The sequence below is a fragment of the Cajanus cajan genome, chromosome 9, assembly GCF_000230855.2.
Source record: "Cajanus cajan strain Asha chromosome 9, NIPB_CcT2T_4, whole genome shotgun sequence".
Taxonomy (NCBI): Eukaryota; Viridiplantae; Streptophyta; class Magnoliopsida; order Fabales; family Fabaceae; genus Cajanus; species Cajanus cajan.
Window position 1 is genome coordinate 10,306,937 of NC_138525.1, and position 21,356 is coordinate 10,328,292.

General features: G+C 34.4%; 1 protein-coding gene across 2 annotated transcripts; it reads left to right on the forward strand.

Moving 5' to 3' along the window:
• The first annotated feature begins 725 nt into the window (after positions 1-725).
• On the forward strand, positions 726-15,514 carry LOC109814157 (auxin response factor 8). 2 transcript variants are annotated; one of them, XM_020378519.3, is made up of 14 exons: positions 726-947; positions 1,269-1,384; positions 1,563-1,661; positions 1,758-1,814; positions 1,908-2,063; positions 2,140-2,224; positions 6,630-6,720; positions 6,812-6,976; positions 7,068-7,190; positions 7,733-7,808; positions 12,907-13,054; positions 13,386-14,389; positions 14,480-14,670; positions 15,056-15,514. In XM_020378519.3, the coding sequence occupies exons 1-14, from the start codon at positions 905-907 to the stop codon at positions 15,216-15,218; spliced, it is 2,517 nt and encodes an 838-aa protein (XP_020234108.1). In that variant the 5' UTR covers positions 726-904; the 3' UTR covers positions 15,219-15,514. The 2 variants fall into 2 exon arrangements, with proteins under 2 accessions (XP_020234108.1, XP_082920057.1); XM_083063931.1 differs by lacking the exons at positions 726-947; positions 1,269-1,384 and having other exon boundaries at positions 1,563-1,665.
• The last annotated feature ends 5,842 nt before the right edge of the window (positions 15,515-21,356 follow it).

The window sequence follows — 21,356 nt, forward strand, 5'->3', positions numbered from 1 at the left end:
CAACTTAACTCAACTTTCACTTTCATTAAATAGATATTTAGTTTTATTTAATAAAAATAATTTAATATTATTATTATTTATGGCAATATATTTTCCTTCTCAATACTCCGTACTCTGACAACGACCACTGAAGGATGGTGGCACATGCCTGGTGTCACATCAGGTCGGAACCAACGGTGGAGATGGAAAAGTACGGATGATCGAACGGTTCCGATTCTTTTTGTCGAACACACTCTCTCTCTCCTCTCACTTTCTCTCTCCTCTGCACCCATGTCCAGCTTGGTCGGGACCCCCTTATATATGGCAAAGACCCTTCCTTTACGCTCTCTCTCTCCTCACTGTGCCTTTCAAACCCAAAAATCCTCACTCGGGTCTCAATCCGAAAGCGATAGGCCACAAAAGAGGGCCTTTACTTCATCACTCACTTGTGTTGTGTTGTGCCTGCTTCCTTCAAGTTTTGATATTTTCTTACTTACTCTGCTTTCTTCTCTTCTTCTTCTTCTTCTTCGTCTTGTTTTCATGGCGATCTCGGATGACGTGCCACGTGGTTCCAATTGGGTTCCGCTTCTGGTTGGTGGGTTAGCTTGAAGTTTTTTTTTTTTTTTTTTTTTTTTTTTTTTTTTTCTGGGGTTTGAGGTTTGTGGGCATGTGGAGCTTCATGGATCCCTTTGAAGGGGTTTTGGGGTGTGTTTGATTTTTGGGGAGGTGGGTTTTTTTTTTTTTTTTTGTGGGGATGGAGTGCATTGGCAAGTGGGAGGGGAACGTGGGGGAATGCAATAATGGTAATTGGAATAATAACGGGTTTTGGGAAATTGAGGAGGGGGGCTCTGAGCTAGGGTTCCATGTGTGTTTGTGATTGCTGAATACTGTGTCTTCAAAAGGAGGAAAAAGGGGAAAGCTTGATATGAAGCTTTCAACATCAGGGTTGGGTCAGCAGGGACATGAAGGTATCCACTGTATTTTTTATTTTTTTTTTACTTCTTTTGCTTTTGTTTTAAGTGGAAAAAATAAATAAAATGAAATTATTTAGTTAGCAGTTAGCAGTTAGCACCCTATTCTGAGCTCTCGGTTAGGGTGGGCTTCAAATGCAAATAACTAGTACTACTCCATCAGTATTAGTATTAGTATATAGTACGTGACTGTGTTCCTTTCAAAAACCCTTTTGTGTTTTGCTTCAACATTGCCTCGTGAGTGTTCTTAACCTTTTTCCTTCCTCTTTTAATTTTGAATTTTTTGTTGAGATGATTTGATGTGTGGAATGATGGTAGGAGGGGAGAAGAAGTGTTTGAATTCTGAGCTATGGCATGCATGTGCGGGTCCCTTGGTGTCCCTACCAACTGCAGGGACCCGTGTGGTTTATTTCCCTCAGGGTCATAGCGAGCAGGTGCTTTTTTACTCTAGTCCCTACTCTACTCCTGGTTGTTTCAATTTTGTCTACTTTGTAAGCTATGGAGGATACACAACTTTCCTTGCTAATTTGGGATTGGAAGCAGTTCAATATAATTGTGGTGGATTTTGATGAATGGAGATTGGACTGAACATGTGCTGAACAATGGTTTTAGGTTGCTGCCACAACTAACAGAGAAGTTGATGGTCACATACCCAATTACCCGAGTTTGCCACCCCAGTTGATTTGCCAACTTCACAATGTTACAATGCATGTGGGTATTATACCTTCCGTGTTGCTATGATAGTTGAGTTACTTCTACCTCCCACTAGAGTAGACTCAGTCAACTAGAGGGTGTCTTGATTTTCAGGCAGATGTTGAAACAGATGAAGTGTATGCTCAGATGACACTCCAGCCCTTGACTCCGGTATTGTGTTGCTCTTTTGACAGCTTATTTTATTCATGACGGGCTCGGTTCTTGTTTATGGAGTTGAAAATTTTGTTTGCAATTTTTGTGTAGCAAGAGCAGAAGGATACGTTTCTTCCCATGGAGTTGGGCATTCCAAGTAAGCAGCCTTCAAATTATTTTTGCAAGACGTTAACGGCAAGTGACACCAGCACACATGGAGGGTTCTCTGTTCCTCGTCGTGCAGCTGAGAAAGTTTTCCCTCCACTGGTAGTGTTCAAATTTTTCCTTTGTGTTCCATTCTGGTTAGATATAGATAAATTTCTCTCCTATTTGGGCTGTACAGGATTTCTCACAGCAACCGCCTGCACAAGAACTAATTGCTAGGGATCTCCATGATGTTGAGTGGAAGTTTCGACACATTTTTCGGGGTAAGGTTTTATTTTTTTATTAATTCCATTCTTGTGTCTTGTCATTTTGTAGAGTGAGTTCCACTAATTTGAAGAGGATTATAATAAGATTATTTGTTCTATTGAGTGTATCATACCTCCACCATATGTAGTCCCTCCCTTGGCATTTTGCATTACAAAATTAACTATCATTGTGTAAAAAAAAAATGTAATCTTGCTGTATGCTAAAGTAGTTGTCGACAGGAATGAATTTTTTTTATGGCATTGCCACATTAGGTTAACAAAATCTAGTTGTATGATGGTTCTTTGCCTTGTCTCCTTATGTTTCCTCTCAATTACTCTCACTTTATCATATTATTTGTCACTATAGGAGTTTTAGTTTGTCTCAAAACACTTGTCACTTTTGAAAATAAAAAAAGCATTAAATACTTTTTTTCCCACTACTATCCTTATTTGTATCTCACGTAAATACTTAATCAATCAATCTAACTTTTCCTGCATTGCTCCCTAGGAAAATACAGCTCCAAACTAATATCTGTATTTGTGAATAGATCTGAATTTTCTTCAGTGGATGAGGTTGAAATATTATTTTCAAAGTGGAACATTTAAGAAAGAAGGATGAACATTTAGGTAGTTCATCACCCCTGAGAAAATCTGGTCCAACTTGAGAGTAGTCTATGGTCTTTTTTTTTTTTTTTTCCCTTTCCTGGAATGCCAGGATAATCATCTGATAAATATTCCCATTATTTTTAAGGTTTTAAAGAAACCTTTTTACATACTTGTACGGATCCTTAATATTAGTTATATTTTGCCTGACTTATGAACTGCTTGCTTATTAATACATTCCATTGGAAACTTTTGAAACTAAGATTTACAATTCAAGAGATATCTGGCTATCTATTAATGATCTTGTAAACAGTTGGGGGGAAGATAGCAATGCACTGGAGTCAACTAGACACTTTTGGTTGAAAATTAACTTTTTTACTTCTGTTTGGGACTTAACTCTTGATCCCTCTCAAAGAAACACTGGTCACTGAAAACCTGATGTAGCAATTCATTTATTGTCTAGAGAATGCTCTCACTAGACAAGATCTTATCATAAATTTGAAAAATTGGTATGAACTAGATACATGCACAGGTCCCTTAAAATTGTAAAAGGTCATTTAATAAATTCTTTTGATGAAGTATAAAAAATTAGCAAATAAGATATAAACAAAATAATAATTGATACCACTGGTAAGTTTACATGAAAAAATTATGATTTTACCTGATCAAGAGCTTCATGAACTTTTCCTATAATGTTTAATATTATGCTCGATTCGAGTATGATGTGACATTTTAACCATAGACAAACATATCATGTTATAGTGTTGATTTAGAAAAAAAGGTACACTGTAACATGTTGCAAATAAAAGTACATATGTATCAAATTGTTATAAATTTACTATTACTATTACTATGTCAAATGAAAATGTTTAATAGGGTTTTCCTATAGGCTGTAGCTAAATGGAAAAAAGAGTACTGATTGTTAATATTTTCTTCATCAGCTTATCATGGGTTATTGGGTTCTGTAAATTTATTGCTCGTGGCTAATTGTAAAAATTAAATCTTTCATGCTAGTATACACTCACTAAGAAGATTAATTAATAAAAATGAAAAGTAAGATGAAGGGGTCAATTAAGTAGTTAAAAAGACAATTGTAAGATTAAAGTTAGAGTTAGAGATGAAATTAAGAGTGTTGGATGTGTAGAGTTAAGAGTGTTGAAAGAATGTTTAACTTTGTCAAGGAACCATGATGAGAAGTTAAAGAGATAGCAAAAGAGAAACTAATAATAGTTAAATTCTGTTGACATGGCTTAAAAGTAGGAGATGGAGGAAGCTGACGAAACAGTTCCATAACCCAAAGATTAGCTCTGTTATGTTATAAATTATAGTAGACTTTATTCCTGTGGAAACTACCATTCATCAATTATATCTCTAGAAGCATATGCTTTCTTTGGCATCTATGAAATCCTTGATGTACTGGTGTACAAAAATTGCACTGATTATCTCTAATAAAGGAAGTCAAGATTGCACACTTCTATGATTTTCTGCTTTGGTCCTGATCACACTCAAGCTCAGCTCATTTTTGTGAGATTGCACAGGGTTGATGTGCTGGATTGAGAAATCAATAGGATCTGACAGTGTCACTCTGATGGTTGAATGGCTAAGTTCTGAAACTTAAACCCCAAAAGGCCTCTCAGGAAATGTAAAGAACCAAACCCTAGGATGGCATCTCCCATTCATTCGGCCTTTTACCCAAAACTCAGCTTCGATTGTGGACTGTAGGTGCTTGAATTTGTTATTTGATTTGATCCATGGGTGCTTCTGGTTGAGAGTCTTGCTAATCAATTTGTGGACATTTCTATTTGCTAGTCTACACTTTACTAAGACAGCATTTAATTTCTCAACTGAGAATACAGACAGCTTTGCAGCTTGGCAATGGTGCAGGTGATGATTTCCTAATGCCTCTTGGCTGGGCAGCACATGGTGTGTGGCTGTGTCTCTGGTTGGGTTGCTGTTGGTCTTTTGGGTTGTGTAAGATGGCTTTTTTAATGTTTGAAGATGTTATGCTTGTAAAGTACAGTGGTGATACAGCGGATGAGCTGTATTATGTTATGTCAGAAAGTTGTTTGAATTATGAGGTGTCACCTTAATTGAGTTATGACTTGTAACTTATGCATTTCTTTTGAAATTTAATCAATAGTGGTGTGGCTTTTTAAGTGGTCATGTGACCTTTAAGCAACTTTTATCCTTCGTGTCTAGATTCTAACACTTGATGAATCCCTTATGAATATAATTGAATTTTAGTTAGGGTCTTACAATCTCATATTATCATGTTTTACGTGTCTACCTGCCCTTTCCCAATCCTATGTAGATTTTTTTTTTCTTGACTTCCTTGATCTTTTTCATACTGACCAAGATTCTCAAATTGAGTGTGGGACCTATGCTAGAATCTTGAGGCAACTAATTAAAGCACCTTACTGTCTTGAAGATCTGGGGGATCTCTTTTTCATACATGCATTAGATAATAGGGCTTACTACTTGCTAGCAATTGTCTTGTGCTTTTTCATGAATTCTGTAAATATGTGTGGCAAATTCTGTAAATATGTAATTTCAAGCTATCAACTAGCACATAATTAGCCGATCCTAAAATCCTGACCATCTCCAACAGTAGCTATCATCTATGATATCAAATAACAATTGAAATGTCATCAACAAATGGTGCAATGGTCTGATATCTCTTGTGTACCTTCCATGAGGAACATGAATAATGCCCAAACTCAAGTGACCTGAACATGGATTGTGACCAAATTAATAGGCTTAATAGAAAATGTTGCTGTTGTACTTAAAAATTTGTGTCTGGACAAGAAATTACGGTCCCTTGTGGCTGTTCATTCTCACTACTTTATTAAAAAGGTATTTACAACTTTGGAATTGTTTGAATATGTATTATATCCCATAGGAAATATAGTGGATCTTTCAGGGAAGTCTATCTTTCAGGGATTGATTCAAATCCTTATGGGGTAAAAAACTGTCTATAATATAATACATACCAAGGTTGAGTTTCTGGCTGTATCCCTTGGATAAAATTACATAATTAAATTGCCTATTAATCTGTGAATGCAAGGCCAAAATAATTAATTATCTTCTGTGAAATATTATCTTATGCAAAATATCCAGCAGGCTTCTAGATCACAATATTAACAAAATGCTGGTGAATCTGTATATTAGTTCAATTGTATAAAATTTTATGTAACTTTTTAAAGCTAACTATATTACAAACATGAAATGAGCTGCATTACCTTCTGAATGAGCATCAGCTTCTTCAAGGGAAGTTCCAAAATTGAGGTCTCCAGACTTCCACTGGGTCTCTTTGCCAGTGATGTATGTAAATTTTGTTTTGTGCTTAGCTAGGGTTACATATTTCTATCAATCCTCTAACAGTATTTGGTAGCTTATGATTTGATAAGTTTAAGAAATATAGATGAACCTGTCTGATGTAGTAACTACTGACTTTCAAATGATCCTATTTGCTTCCTACATTTGTTTTAATTAACTTTAGTATTTTTTCTGGGTTCAAAGGCAGTGTTTCCATAAAACAGAAACATCAAACACTAGGTGCACTTTTTATAAGCTAGAGCTTGTGTCAAGAATCATTAACTCATTGTTAATCATACAACTTATAGCATGTTTTGTTTTTATAACTTCTGTGTAAAAACGCTTTTTTTTATTTTTTTTTACTGGAAGCTCTCTTAGACTGAGTATAAGCTGTTTGAAATACAATAATAAGCTAAATTCAAACACACTTATATTTGGCTAAACATTGTTAGTCTAGTTGTATCTCTTACATAAAATGATGTCTATTGCTTGCTTACCATTTCAGGACAGCCAAAACGTCACCTTCTTACGACAGGCTGGAGTGTATTTGTTAGTGCCAAAAGACTAGTGGCTGGAGATTCTGTGCTTTTCATATGGTATTTATTTCATCTTATCTTATACTATGCTACCTTTTCTTCCCCTTGGATACTGCAAACTGCTTGTTTATTGTTTTTAAATCATTGTTAGGAATGAAAAGAATCAGCTTCTTTTGGGAATACGTCGGGCCAATCGGCCACAAACTGTCATGCCATCCTCAGTTCTATCCAGTGATAGTATGCACATTGGGCTTCTTGCAGCTGCTGCTCATGCTGCAGCAACTAATAGCTGCTTTACTGTGTTCTATAATCCAAGGTTGTATTTATTATCTACATTTCCACTTCTGAATCTGATTCTCATTTATTAGAAATTGTAATGCTTGTTTTATCACCTACATTATGGGCAGGGCTAGTCCATCTGAGTTTGTCATACCACTTTCAAAATACATCAAAGCTGTGTACCATACGCGTGTTTCTGTTGGTATGCGTTTCAGGATGCTTTTTGAGACTGAAGAATCAAGCGTCCGCAGGTACTTGTAGCCATCAATTTATTTCTTAAGGATATGTTAACTTTTTTGTTATAAAAAATTGTAGACATTTCTTGCAACTTAGATCAGATAATTGTATTTTGCTAGGGGTAAACAAAGTTATAACTTATAAATGTGCATGACAGAAGCTGTGCCTTTTAAAATAGCTTACATATAAAAGGTTGATATTGCTACTGCATCTATCATGTGTAAGGAGGCAAGTTTATTGATAATTGGATTTATGGTTATGAGATAGATCTACCGGGTGTAAGAGTTGTTTGGAAATGGTCAGCTTCTTAGTTTTTTTTTTTAATACATTTTTACGTTTTGGGTTTAAGAGAAAAAGAGTTAGCAGCTGCAATCTGATGGTGGTCGAAACCAACTGATAAGTGCTATTCTCTTGTAGTCCCCCGCCCCCCTCCCCCTCCAACCAACCCCACAACTTTAAGATTTCAAACTGGTGGTGGAAATTGAGGGAAAAATATTATTCGGATAGTGTGGTGCCATACTATTTTTCCTTATGCACAGGCTACTTTGTTTTCCAGGTACATGGGTACAATAACTGGCATAAGTGACCTGGATCCTGTACGTTGGCCGAATTCTCATTGGCGATCTGTTAAGGTAAAATCATCACAATACATATGATTGGATAGCAGTTTATATGAAAGTGGTCCTTTCCAATTCTATACACCGCCACATGGGTGAACCTTGGTGCGATGCTGAGGTTGCTTTCATGCGAGCAGGGGGTCTAGTTGTGAAATAGCCTCTCCATCTTTCCACTTATGGTAAAAAAGTCATGCATCTAACACTCCCCAAATGCCAATGGCTATAACCAACATTGGCGGCAACCTGATGCAGTTGTATTTTTCCTTGCTATTACATACCTGTTCTGTGGATTGTGCATAAGTTGGAAGATCTTCTCAGTTGTAACCATGTTTTATAAATAACCTTTTCTAGATTACTCTAATTTTCTTATCCTGTTTCATATAATATATTTTGTATTCCTTAATTTCCTTTTTCATCATGAGCCATAAGGTTTGTTGCAACATGTCTAGTGGAGTGCTACCTACTTTTCGGTGGTTTTACTTGGCTTTCTTGATCAACTAGCTATTTCTTGACTTAACATGTAATACAGCAGACCTTATTAATAATTTCAAATATGATATTAGGCTATCAGCTTGGTCCATATGCCGTAAAAAAGCTCAGACCCCTACAATGTTTTGCAGCATTTTGGTTCTGCCACATATTATTATTATTAAGTTATTAATCATGTACATACAAAGAATGGTAGTTGCTGTTAAGATAATTCTGTTTAGATATACTAGTTTATCTTCTCCTAAGTTCTAGTTTAGTTTCCTTAGTCAGTTTTATCTAAATCCCTAAACTTTAGGAATTGATTATATTTTATACCTATTTATTTTATTGTACTCATTCATATTCAATAATAAGAAATTATTTATATTCAAGTTGGTACCAGAGCATTCTGGTCCAGGAACCCTAATCCAGCAGCCAACATCTAGGGTTTCTAGGGTTTTCGAGTTTTGTCTGCGGTTGCCGGAGTTGACACTGCCTGCACACTCAAAGGTCGCCGATCGGCCTCCCCGTCGCGAGCCACCGTCAGCCACCGTCTCACGCGCTCTCACGCGCGGTTATTGTTGAAGAAGCTCGCCGGCGCGTGGGCTTCACGCGCCGCCCTCCCAGCCTCCGTTTGCGGCGCGGTTCACTCGTTGGACTCGCCGTCCCTCCCTCTTCCCGTTTTGACCCTTTTCAGGTTGTGGGTCACACTCTAGGTGGTCTGTTGGTTGTCGTTTGGTTGCGGCCTCGGAGTTTCATGGTCGTTTGGTTGCTGCCTTGAAGTTCCGTGGTTGTTTGGTTGCTGTCTTGGAGTTCCGTGGCTGTTTGGTTGCTGTCTCGGGGTTCCGTGGTGGTTTGGTTGCTACCTCGGAGTTCCGTGGTTGATTGGGTGCTACCTCGGAGTTTCGTGACTGATTGTTTGCTGTTTTTCTTCTTTTTCTCTTCATGGCAGAGATTCCTAAGGAGAATCCAAAAATTGAATCTTCCAAAAGGGGGCTGGTCTCCTTTGCCTTTTCTGGATCACCTACTATTACATCTGAAAAGCTTAATGGTAAAAATTATTTGGATTGGTCCACAAAGATAATATGTTTATGGTGTTTATCCTTCAAGGACTCCACAAAGATTACAGATCTGTTCGAGATCAAATATTGACAAATCCTGTCATTCCTACAGTAGAAGAACTCATAGATCGACTGATTTGGGGCCCTTCACCAGAGGCAGAACCTCACATAGAATCTGAGCCCTCTGCTTTTATCTCTAGTACAGCTGACCGTGGAAGTCGAGGGCGTAGTCGAGGTCGTGGTCGTGGTAAAGAGGGTAGAGGAAACCTCCATTGTACCTACTGTCAGAGAGATGGACATACACGAGACAAGTGTTATTCCTTGCATGGCTTTTCAAGCAAGACAGCTAATGTGGTTCAATCTCCAACTTCAGCTCCAGAGCTCAAGATTGAACCGGAGGGCAATCATCCAATCACATTATCTACCGATGATTACCAAGAGTATCTTCAATTGAAGGCAACTAAACAGGCCTCCTCTTCCATCACTGTTGCTCATACTGGTAATTCTACAGTTTGTCTCTCTCATTCTACTTCTATTGGACCTTGGGTTTTGGACTCCGGTGCTTCTATTGGACCATATGGTAGAGGTAGAAGGCTGAAGGTAGTAGAGACCATGTGATTCAGATCCGGCTCCAATCGTCTATCCCGTACTCCGGTCCTGTATCAAGAAAGAATCAGAAGTGAAGGTTATGACACAGTTTAGTGACCGAGTCAACTTACTTATAGAAATCAAATTAAAGGGACATCCAGGAACTAGTAAAACAGATTTTAATGGTAGTGATGGGAGAGGTGATATTTGGCCAATACCAGTGGCTTGAACTTTTGACCCATCTGTAAGAGTGATATGATGTGGAGTTTTAGGTGATGATAGGTTAGGGAAAAGGGAGACATATTGTGGACACTGCTCGTACTCTTTTATTGAATGCCAATGCACCCCCAAAGTTGTGGGGCGATGCTGTCCTCACTGCAGGGTATTTAATAAATCGAATGCCATCGTTTGTCTTGAATGATCGAGTACTTCATTCCCTATTATACCCATTGGATCTCCTTTATTCTGTTCATCCTCGTGTCTTTGGCTGTACTTGTTTTGTCCATGATCTTTTCTCAGGAAGTGCTAAGTTGTCTGCTCGGGCCATCAAATGTGTGTTCTTAGGATACTCCCGTGTCCAAAAGGGGTACCGTTGTTACTCTCCTGCTACGCATCGATTTTACACCAGCGTAGATGTCACTTTCTTTGAAGGTACACCATATTTTATTGCCACAGATGTCTCTCCGGTTGACTCAGATCTCTTCTCTCAGGTATTGCCTATTCCTCATTTTGATCATAGTGTGCCTCCTACCACACCTGCTACTTTAGAGGCACCAGATCCTCCCGTACTACCAGGGTCTGACCATCCTCTACACCGATTTGGGATAACTTATGAGCGTCGATCACATACTGTTGTTCCGCCCAATGATTCTTCAATTGAGCCATGTGATTCTACTCCTGCTTCAGTCTCCTCACCTACTCCGGCCCCACCTACCTCAGTTGACTTGCCCATTGCTCTTCGTAAAGGTAGTCATTCTACTTATAATCCTCGTCCTATTTATAACTTTCTTTCATATCATCGTTTGTCTCCTACCTATTATGCTTTTGTCTCTGCTATTTCCTCTATTACCATTCCCAAGACAGTACAGGAGGCCTTAACCCATCTAGGATGGCGACAAGCAATGATTGATGAGATGACAGCTTTAGACTCCAACCACACTTGGGTACTTGTCCCACCTCCACCTGAAAAATCTGTTGTTGGATGTCGGTGGGTATTTAATGTTAAAGTGGGCCCTGATGGACAGGTGGATAGATTGAAAGCTCGTCTTGTGGCTAAGGGATACACGCAAGTATATGGTTTGGATTACAGCGACACCTCTCCAGTTGCGAAGATGGCCTCAGTTCGTCTCTTCTTAGCTATGGCTGCTATGAGGCATTGGCCGTTGTTTCAATTAGACATCAAAAATGCTTTCTTACATGGTGATTTGGAGGAGGAGATTTATATGGATCAACCTCCTGGGTTTGTTGCTCAAGCGGGGTCTGGTCTTGTATGTAAATTGCAAAAGTCCTTGTATGGCCTCAAACAATCACCTCGTGCTTGGTTTGGTTGGTTTAGCAAAGTTATACAGGAATTTGGAATGATCCGCTGCGAGACAGACCACTCTGTCTTCTTTAGACGCTCATCGACACATAGATTTATCTATCTTGTTGTTTATGTAGATGATATTGTGATTACAGGTTATGATTAGGAGGGCATCAAGGCTTTGAAGCAACACTTATTTAAACACTTTAACACTAAGGATTTAGGTCCCCTACGTTATTTTCTCGGGATTGAGGTCGCTCAGTCAAAGTCTGGTATTGTTATTTCTCAGAGAAAATATGCCCTTGATATTCTAGAAGAGACCGGACTTACAGATTGTAAGCCAATTGACACTCCCATGGATCCTAATGTGAAGCTTATGCCTAATCAGGGGGAGCCTTATTCTGACCCAGGGAGATATCGGAGATTAGTGGGAAAATTGAATTATCTCACCATGACCAGACCTGATATATCCTTTCCTGTCAGTGTTGTAAGTCAGTTTCTTAACTCTCCCTGTGAGAGTCATTGGCTTGCAGTTGTTCGAATCCTTAGATACATCAAAAGATCACCAGGAAAAGGACTTGTTTACAATGATAGAGGACATACAAACATTGTTGGATATTCATATGCAAATTGGGCAGGTGATGCAAGTGATAGGCGGTCAACATCAGGCTATTGTGTCTTCATGGGTGGTAATCTTGTCTCATGGAAGAGTAAAAAGCAAAGTGTTGTTGCACGATCAAGTACAGAAGTAGAATATCGTGCTATGGCTCACACCACATGTGAGCTCTTGTGGCTAAAATTCTTAATTCAAGAGTTGTAGTTTTGCAAGGTTGGTCATATGGAACTAGTTTGTGATAACCAGTCAGCTTTATACCTCTCCTCTAATCCAGTTTTTTATGAGAGAACAAAGCATATAGAGGTTGACTGCCATTTCATCATAGAAAAGATTCTCTCTGGTATCAGCAAGACCTCCTCAGTTTGCTCCAAGGATCAACTTGCAGATATCTTTACTAAATCTTTACGAGGTCCTAGGATAACATATATATGTAACAAGCTAGATGCATATGATATATATGCTCCAGCTTGAGGGGGAGTGTTAAGATAATTCTGTTTAGATATACTAGTTTATCTTCTCCTAAATTCTAGTTTAGTTTCCTTAGTCAGTTTTATTTAAATCCTTAAACTTTAGGGATTGATTATATTTTATGCCTATTTATTTTATTGTACTCATTCAGATTCAATAATAAGAAATTATTCATATTCAAGTGTTGCTATACACTATGTTCCTATGTGACTGTTGTCCAGAAAGATGGCAACAAGATTTAAATAGGTTCAGGGTTTCATAATTTGTATTCCATTCCTTAAAAAGCTGTTAAAAATTTCATTCGATGTTTAAAAGCAGCTCTTAAATTGGCATCTGCTAGAGTCATCTTTTATCTTGTATTTACCTTGTTTTTTCATCTGTTATGGATAGGTTGGATGGGATGAATCAACGGCAGGAGAGAGACAGCCACGGGTATCATTATGGGAAATTGAGCCTTTAACAACATTTCCGATGTATCCATCTCTATTTCCCCTCAGATTGAAACGGCCATGGCATCCTGGCACCTCTTCTTTTCATGGTACATATCTGTCTCAATACCATTTTATTTCTATATGTGATGTACATCATAAAATCAATGTTATGATGACTCTAATGCTATGATGGATGAAAATCATGAAAGAAAAGAATTTTTTATTTTTAAAGTGAAGGCATAATTTGAGAACATTTGGTATTATATTTCTAATGGAAATTTTCAGGTTTTCAAATACCCCCTTCCCCAATTTTAGTTTTGGTTGTTTTCATCTACTTTTTTTGCCCTAGTGTCTTCTACCCCGTCCTTATAATTAGTGGCCATGGTGGTTTTGAGGGCACTTTTTTGTCTCATTTCTTTACAAAGGATCTTGTTACAGATGGCAGAGATGAAGCGACTAATGGGCTAATGTGGCTGAGGGGTGGACCTGGAGACCAAGCTCTCAATTCCCTGAGTTTTCAAGGTTCTGGTTTGTTGCCATGGATGCAGCAGAGAATGGATCCAACTTTGCTTGGAAATGATCATAACCAGCAGTACCAAGCCATGTTTTCATCTGGTTTGCAGAACTTGGGGACTGGAGATCTAATGAGACAACAAATGATGAATTTCCAACAGCCTTTCAATTATCTTCAACAATCAGGAAACCCCAATCCTCCTTTGCAGCTTCAGCAACCACAAGCAATTCAGCAATCTGTATCTTCTAATAATATCCTGCAGCCACAGGCCCAAGTAATGACAGAGAACCTGTCCCAGCACCTCCTTCAGAAAGCACAAAACAATCGAGAAGACCAAACACCGCAGCAGCACAATTATCAAGATACGGTTTTACTTCAAAGTGATCAGCTCCATCAGAGGCAGCACTCTGGTTTACCTTCACCATCATATTCGAAACCAGATTTCTTAGATTCGACCATGAAGTTTTCTGCTTCAGTTTCACCAGGACAAAACATGCTTGGTTCACTTTGTCCTGAAGGGAGTGGCAATCTCTTGAATTTATCCAGAAGTGGTCAGTCCATGCTGACTGAACAGTTACCACAACAGTCATGGGCTCCAAAGTTTACACCATTGCAGGTCAATGCTTTCAGCAACTCAATGCCACATGTGCAATATTCTGGCAAAGATACCGCAATGGTGCCACCACACTGTAACTCAGACACCCAAAATCCAATTATATTTGGTGTCAACATCGATTCATCTGGCCTTCTGCTCCCTACCACCGTCCCTCGCTATGCTACCGCATCAGCCGATACTGATGCATCAGCAATGCCATTAGGGGAGACTGGATTCCAGGGTGCTCTATATCCTTGCGTGCAAGATTCATCAGAGTTGTTGCAAAGTGCAGGGCAAGTTGACCCCCAAAACCAGACACGAACATTTGTCAAGGTTCAAATCATAAATATTTAACTGCAGCTTTCTGATCAATGCGCCCTTCTTTCAAGTACTTAAATATTATTCAATTTTGTCTTTTCACAGGTTTATAAATCAGGGTCAGTAGGGCGCTCACTCGACATCTCCCGTTTCAGCAGTTATCACGAGCTGCGGGAGGAGTTGGCACAGATGTTTGGTATTGAGGGGAAATTAGAAGACCCTCTTAGATCAGGCTGGCAGCTTGTATTTGTCGACAGGGAGAACGATGTTCTTCTCCTTGGCGACGACCCGTGGGAGTAAGTTCAGCTTCAACTTGTATTAGTTTTACTAAAGGACTAAACTTAGCTAGAGTTCTTTAAGTATGATTGGTATTATACTATTATTTTTTACTCAAAATTGGAGTTTCATTCTTATAATATGCATAAATGTATATTATCGTGATCAGCATTAAATGTAGATGCATATCAATGAGGTAAAATTTTAATTTTGATTGGAGAACAATATCCACTGTACTTAAAAAATTATATTTAAGTTTGTCCTTTACTAAATGCATTCAACTTGTGATCTGATATTGATGTTCTTATCAAAACCTTTAAATTGACATGCTATAATTATTCATTTTACTTGGCTAAACATTTGTTTGTTTTCTGGTGTGTGGATTTGCTGCATAACCTGTTGCAGATCATTTGTCAACAATGTTTGGTATATCAAAATACTTTCACCTGAAGATATTCAGAAAATGGGAGAACAAGCCGAGGAATCAGGACAAAGGCTGAATAGCACTGGTGCAGATTCTCATGAAATTGTTTCAGGACTTCCATCAATAGGCTCCCTTGAATACTGAGATAATTTTAAAATGTATTCCCTCAGGTCCCACGGTCAAGAAGACTATTACATCACGTGTTTAGTACTTCTGTTTGAACACTACTTTTCGACCTTGCATATCTGAATCAAAATATACTGTATTGTCTGTATCACTTTCAACATCGTTATTACTTCGTAGAGGATTATTGAGATTTTCAGGACCAAAAAAAAAATCTCTCTATATATGATGAGAAACTTAGGACAAGCTTTTGTGCCAATTTGTAACTTGTGTTCTTAAAGCTAGAAAGTGTTGCCACTATTGTAGCATTTGATTAACCTCTTGCATGAAACTGAATAGTAGAAAAAAAATCTAGAGAAGGCTCAGTATTATTAATATGCCCGTATTTTCATCCTTTCCAATGGCTTTGTATTATTTAATTTGAATTTTTTTAAAATTATTTTTCATTAGAACTTGATATAAAAGTAATCGGTGGTCATTAAAAAATAACTTTAATTAAATGAAAAAATCCCCATTTGGATTAAAGTTTAATTAAGATCTTATTTTAATAAGTTCTAATATAATAAGAAATTTTGTGACAAATTTTTAAAGTTCATTAAGTTGTTGCAGTTGAATATGTATGTTACTAAACATTCACAATATTTTGAAGAGTTAAGATGTATTATTATTTAAGCACTTATAAAATGTTTTATTTAGAAATTTTAAAAATTAGAAATTAAATCTTGATTGAAAATAAAAATAAAAATATTAAAAAAATTAAATAATTTTTAAAAATTACATTATATATCACACTAATATTGGAAAAAAATAAAATAATCACTATTCATCTAATTTTAGTTTATAAAAAATTAATTAATAATAATAGAATATGATAAATTAGTTATATATAATTGAATAAAAACTATGAATCATCAATTTTAAAAGTTAAAAATCAACTCCATATATTTTATAAAATTGAGATTGAAAAAATTATAGAGGAAGAAACGAATATTTTTGGAGGGAATAATAAAAAAAATATATAATTAATTTTTAATGGAAGAATGAAAAAAAAAAAAGAACAACAACAAAAAATTTGGAAGAAGAGAAAAAAAATAAAAATAAAATTTTTGAGGAAAATGAAATGCTTTGGAGGAAGTAATAAAAAGGAATATAAAATTAGTTTTTAATAAAAAAAATAAAATTATTCATGTTGGTGAAATAAAGTACCAAATAATTTTTAATTTTTTTTTAAAAAAATTTGCATATTTGATCCGTGTATTAAAATTTTAAATTCAATAGTTGGATCGTTGAAATTTGATATAGAACATAAGTTATTAAACGGATTAAGTTTAGCTATACTTACTCCTGTAATAAATAGATCCCTTCTCATATATAAATTAAATTAAATTAAAAATTCTTAATGAATAGATTAAGTTTACAAAATTTTAAAAAAAATTGATACTTCGATTTAATAATTTATATTGACATATACTCATAAAAACATATTATACGTTAATTTGAATCTATATAATAATGTATCAAATAGTTTTTAAATTTGGTATAAGTTTGTAAACTTGATCTATTCAATAGAATTTTTTAATTAAATAGTTAGCTTGTTGAATTTAAAGTATATTATTAGTTATTGAGTAAAGTAACTTTACTCAAACCTAGTAATTTTATGTATGGGAATCATAAGTCCTAGTAATCACATGATTTAGAATGAAAAAAATTTCATGCTTAAAGATGTCTCCCGAATAAAATCCCCCACAAATAATAAATGGGTATCGTAAATAGATATCTATTGATAATGAATATTGGTATTTTTCTACCCGTTAATAAACGGGGCAAGGGTGAGTATGGTAGAATTCATACCCTGGGTACTTGTTAAATAAAATTACTTAAAATATTTAATTTTTATCTTGCATTTTTTATATTATTTTTACTATTTATAAAAAACATTAAATGCAAGTTCAAAATTAATCTATAATATTTTAATATAATTAACATCACATACAAGCTTAAAATTATTTGTAATAGTTTTCTTATTTTTCTAAAAATTCACAAATATCATGGATATATGTAGATATTGATAAAATTTGCAAAAATCTGCTTGACAAATACCCGCGCCAGTATAAAACGAGTATGAGATGAATTTTTATTGGACAAGACAAGGACGAATATCCTACTATCTGACCCCACAAGGCTGTATTGCCATCCTTGATAATGATTCCCAATAATCATGAAAATATGATTGATTAATCATAAATGTTTCTCAAAAAATTTATAAATATTACATGAGAATTAAGGATTTTTACTGTATTAAATAAGCAAGTAAAGGTAACATGACATTTTACCACATTAAAACCTTATTTTTATTTTAGGAAAGTTAGTTTCTCCCAACCTCTGTAAAAATAATTTTGTGAAAAACCTACGCAATAGTCATTATCAGGAAATAATGTTTCCTATAAATTTTATTTTTTAAATAATGGACCAAGCGCGATAAACTAGCATTTTTAACACCAAATTTTTGGAAAACTAAAAATTTTTCATGTACCAAACACCCCTTTAGAGTAAAGTATATCACTACTGTCATTGTTGTTATCACTGTTATCTTTATCGTCATCATTATTGTCATCGTTGTCACCACTGATGATGATGATTGTTACAACGATAATGGTGATGATAATAGAGATAGTGGTAACATTAGTAGTTTAATTAATTTAGATTTTAAATAACCATTTATATTTATGGGGGATATATTAGTTTAAGATTTTAAAATATTTTAAAAGCCTTTTTTTATTATTAAAAAAATTTGTGACATTCAATTAAGACTTTTTTTAATATATAAAACTCATGTGGTATTTAATTAAAACAAAAAAAATTTTCAAGAGTTGGTCAAAATCTAGTTATATTTAATTAAGATGATCATGATTTTTCTAGAAGTATGTCAAAATCCTATGGTATTCAATTAGGTTTTTTTTTCACTTAAAAAAGTTTGTTGGTATTCAAAAGCATGGAAATTTCAATTAATTATTTTGAATGATTGATTTTGTGAAACTTTTTTTTGTGTAGAATTTACGTTTAATTTTCTCATCCAACAATCTCACAAAAATCGTCGAGATTTTTCTTATATTAAGTTAATATAACTTGGAAATAATTAATTATTTATAATAATTTTACATGTAATTTTAAAGGAAAAAAAAAAAAAAATCAGGCCAAATAAGCTTGGTACCTTTCTAGTCTAATTTTTATTAGTTCAATATTACCTAATTTGTCCATCAAACTAAGACAAATTGGCCCAATCTTTTTTGGGCCTAAAAAAAGGACCAATCAAACTTGACCTAAGATGCCAACGAACTAGTTCATGATACTGGGTTAATTTTGATAGTTTACTTGTCAATAAATCTCATAAATTTAAACATATTTTAAAAATTTGATAACATGAATGAGAAGATATTAGTGCATAGAAGATTATGCGTAGAAAAATGTCACTTAAAGGACATGAAACTAAAATCTATTATTTATTAAAAGATTATGTTGATTTTATTTTTCTTTATTCAAATTTTATTACTTATATTATTTTTATTAATTATACTATTTTAAAAATATCTATATTATCCTTTAAAATCTCATAAAATGATTTGAAATCTTATAAATTTATATGATATAAATTCATTAAAAAAATTTCATTACATTTTGATTAATTTTTTTAATTTTTTTATTATAAATTATTATATTCTTACAATTTTTTTTTTAAAATCTATGAAATCTTTTCGTATTAAAATAGTTTTATAAAATCTCAATTCAATATATCTCTTAATTTTGTGATATATTTAATATATATGTTTTTTTTAAATTAGTTTAATTATATTTGAGTTGTGATAATAACTTCCTATTATTTATTGTTTATTAGGATATTATGATTCATTTCACACACAAAAATGTTTATTTTGTTAGATGAAGATTTGGCATAAATTTTTATGTCACAAATTTATGCAATTTTTTATATGATATTCATACACACCCTTTTATGTTTTACCATTAAATCATGCTTTAAAGTTTCATCAATAGCTACTTTTTTAATTCAACAAGTGATGTCTACCCAAGTTAACGTCTTTCGTGTAATCTAAACTCGTAGGATATTTGCTTGTCCAGAATAGCCTACTCTGCTAAATTGTTTTCTTTCAATTTATTTCAGTGATTTTTATTATTATTTTGAAGAAAAAAAGAGTCAAAAGCTCCTTTAAAATAAACAAATAAATAACTATCTTTGAGATGAATGGATAATCGAGACTGAGTGACCCAAAAAAAGAATTGTGACTTGTTGGCCCACATGACAAACCAAAAAAATAATAAAATATTATATATCTGGTGAACAGCGAAAAACAATAGCCAAAATCTCGTTCTATAGTTAAAATATATTAAGACGGGGAAAATAACAATTCAGAAGTTGACATTACTAAGTCCGAACATTGGAAAGACGAAATAAAATCCAAACAAGAGATTCTATAATGCATTGTCCGATTCTATAATCGAAATTTTTACTTAAATAATATTTTTTTTAAAAAAAATTACAAAAGTATCAACTGTGCAGGTTTATTTACCAATATAGAACTGTTTACTGTTCATGCTCAGAATTCGGTTCCCCGAGAACCGAATTCTGAGTTTCAAAATCTTATTTTTTTTGTTTTTTCAACTCAGAATTCGGTTCCCGGGAACCGAATTCTGAGTTATTTTAAATTTTTTTTCTTCGTGTTTCTGACCCATTTTGGGCAAATGTTGGAAGTGGAACGGCCCGTTCCGGAAGCAGAACGGGCCGTTCTGCTTAAAGACACAGAGTCCTTTTTTTAAAATTAAAACAGGCCCAGAAGGCCCATTCTAGAGTAAAAATTTTAACATTTTTTTGAATCTGAAACGGCCCGTTCTGGAAGACGTTTTCAGGAAGTAGAACGTGGTTTGGAACGGGCCGTTCTGGTTTTGGAACGGCCCGTTCTGGGCAAACAGTAAAAAAAAAGATTAAATTTTTTATAAAAAGATAATAAAGTTAAAATAATGGGATATTAAGCAATAAATTTTTAGTCCTCACTCACATTCATTGGATATTTCTTGATCCAAGTGAATTAACCTTAAAGAATTAAATTTGGGATGAAATAATATCAATTAATCAGGATTCATGAAATAATATTTAATATTAATGTTTAGAAGTTAAGAAACATTTAATATCAGTTATAAATAATATATTTAGACAATCACTTAAGATGATATCTTGCATTTAAAACGTACAATTATCCCTGAATTATAGGGAATATATTCTCTCCGACAATATAATTATCGGATAAAATTTTAACTATTCAATCAATTTTATTAAAATAATATATTTAGACAATCACTTAAGATAATATCTTGCGTTTAAAACGTACAATTATCCCTGAACTATAGAGAATATATTCTCTCCAACAATATAATTATCGGATAAAATTTTAATTATTCAATCAATTTTATTAAAATAATATATTTAGACAACCACTTAAGATAATATCTTGCGCTTAAAATTTTTTCTGGAACGGGCCGTTCTGGGCCCGTTTTAATTAAAAAAAAAAGGACTCTGTGTCTTTAAGCAGAACGGCCCGTTCTGCTTCCGGAACGGGCCGTTCCACTTCCAACATTTGTCCAAAATGGGCCAGAAACACGAAAAAAAAATTTTAAAATAACTCAGAATTCGGTTCTCGGGAACCGAATTCTGAGTTGAAAAAACAAAAAAAAATAAGATTTTGAAGCTCAGAATTCGGTTCCCCGAGAGCCGAATTCTGAGCATGAACAGGAAACAGTTCTATATTGGTAAATAAACCTGCACAGTTGATATTTTTGTAATTTTTTTTAAAAAAAATATTATTTAAGTAAAAATTTCTTCTATAATCCAAACCCTTATTTTACAATAAAAATTCGATTAAATTATTTATTTAATTTAAATTTTAAATTCTTGCTAATGTTATTTTTTTTCGAAATTTGTTTTTTTAGAGTGATTTTGAATTTTTTATTTATTCAAATCGATCCAGTCAAAAACACTTAACATTATATACTAAAAATATCATTATTAACATAGCATTAACTCAATAAAAATTAAAAATAAAAATCAAAGGGAATTTTTATAATAAGAAAAAGAAGTATAATTTCGCTTTA

Coding starts and splice junctions, on each gene's coding strand:
- LOC109814157 (XM_020378519.3), top strand. CDS start 905: ATGAAGCTTTCAACATCAGGGTTGGGTCAGCAGGGACATGAAG. Junction 1,662..1,757: donor TTCACAATGTTACAATGCAT/GTGGGTATTATA, acceptor CTTGATTTTCAG/GCAGATGTTGAAACAGATGA. Junction 6,721..6,811: donor GATTCTGTGCTTTTCATATG/GTATTTATTTCA, acceptor AATCATTGTTAG/GAATGAAAAGAATCAGCTTC.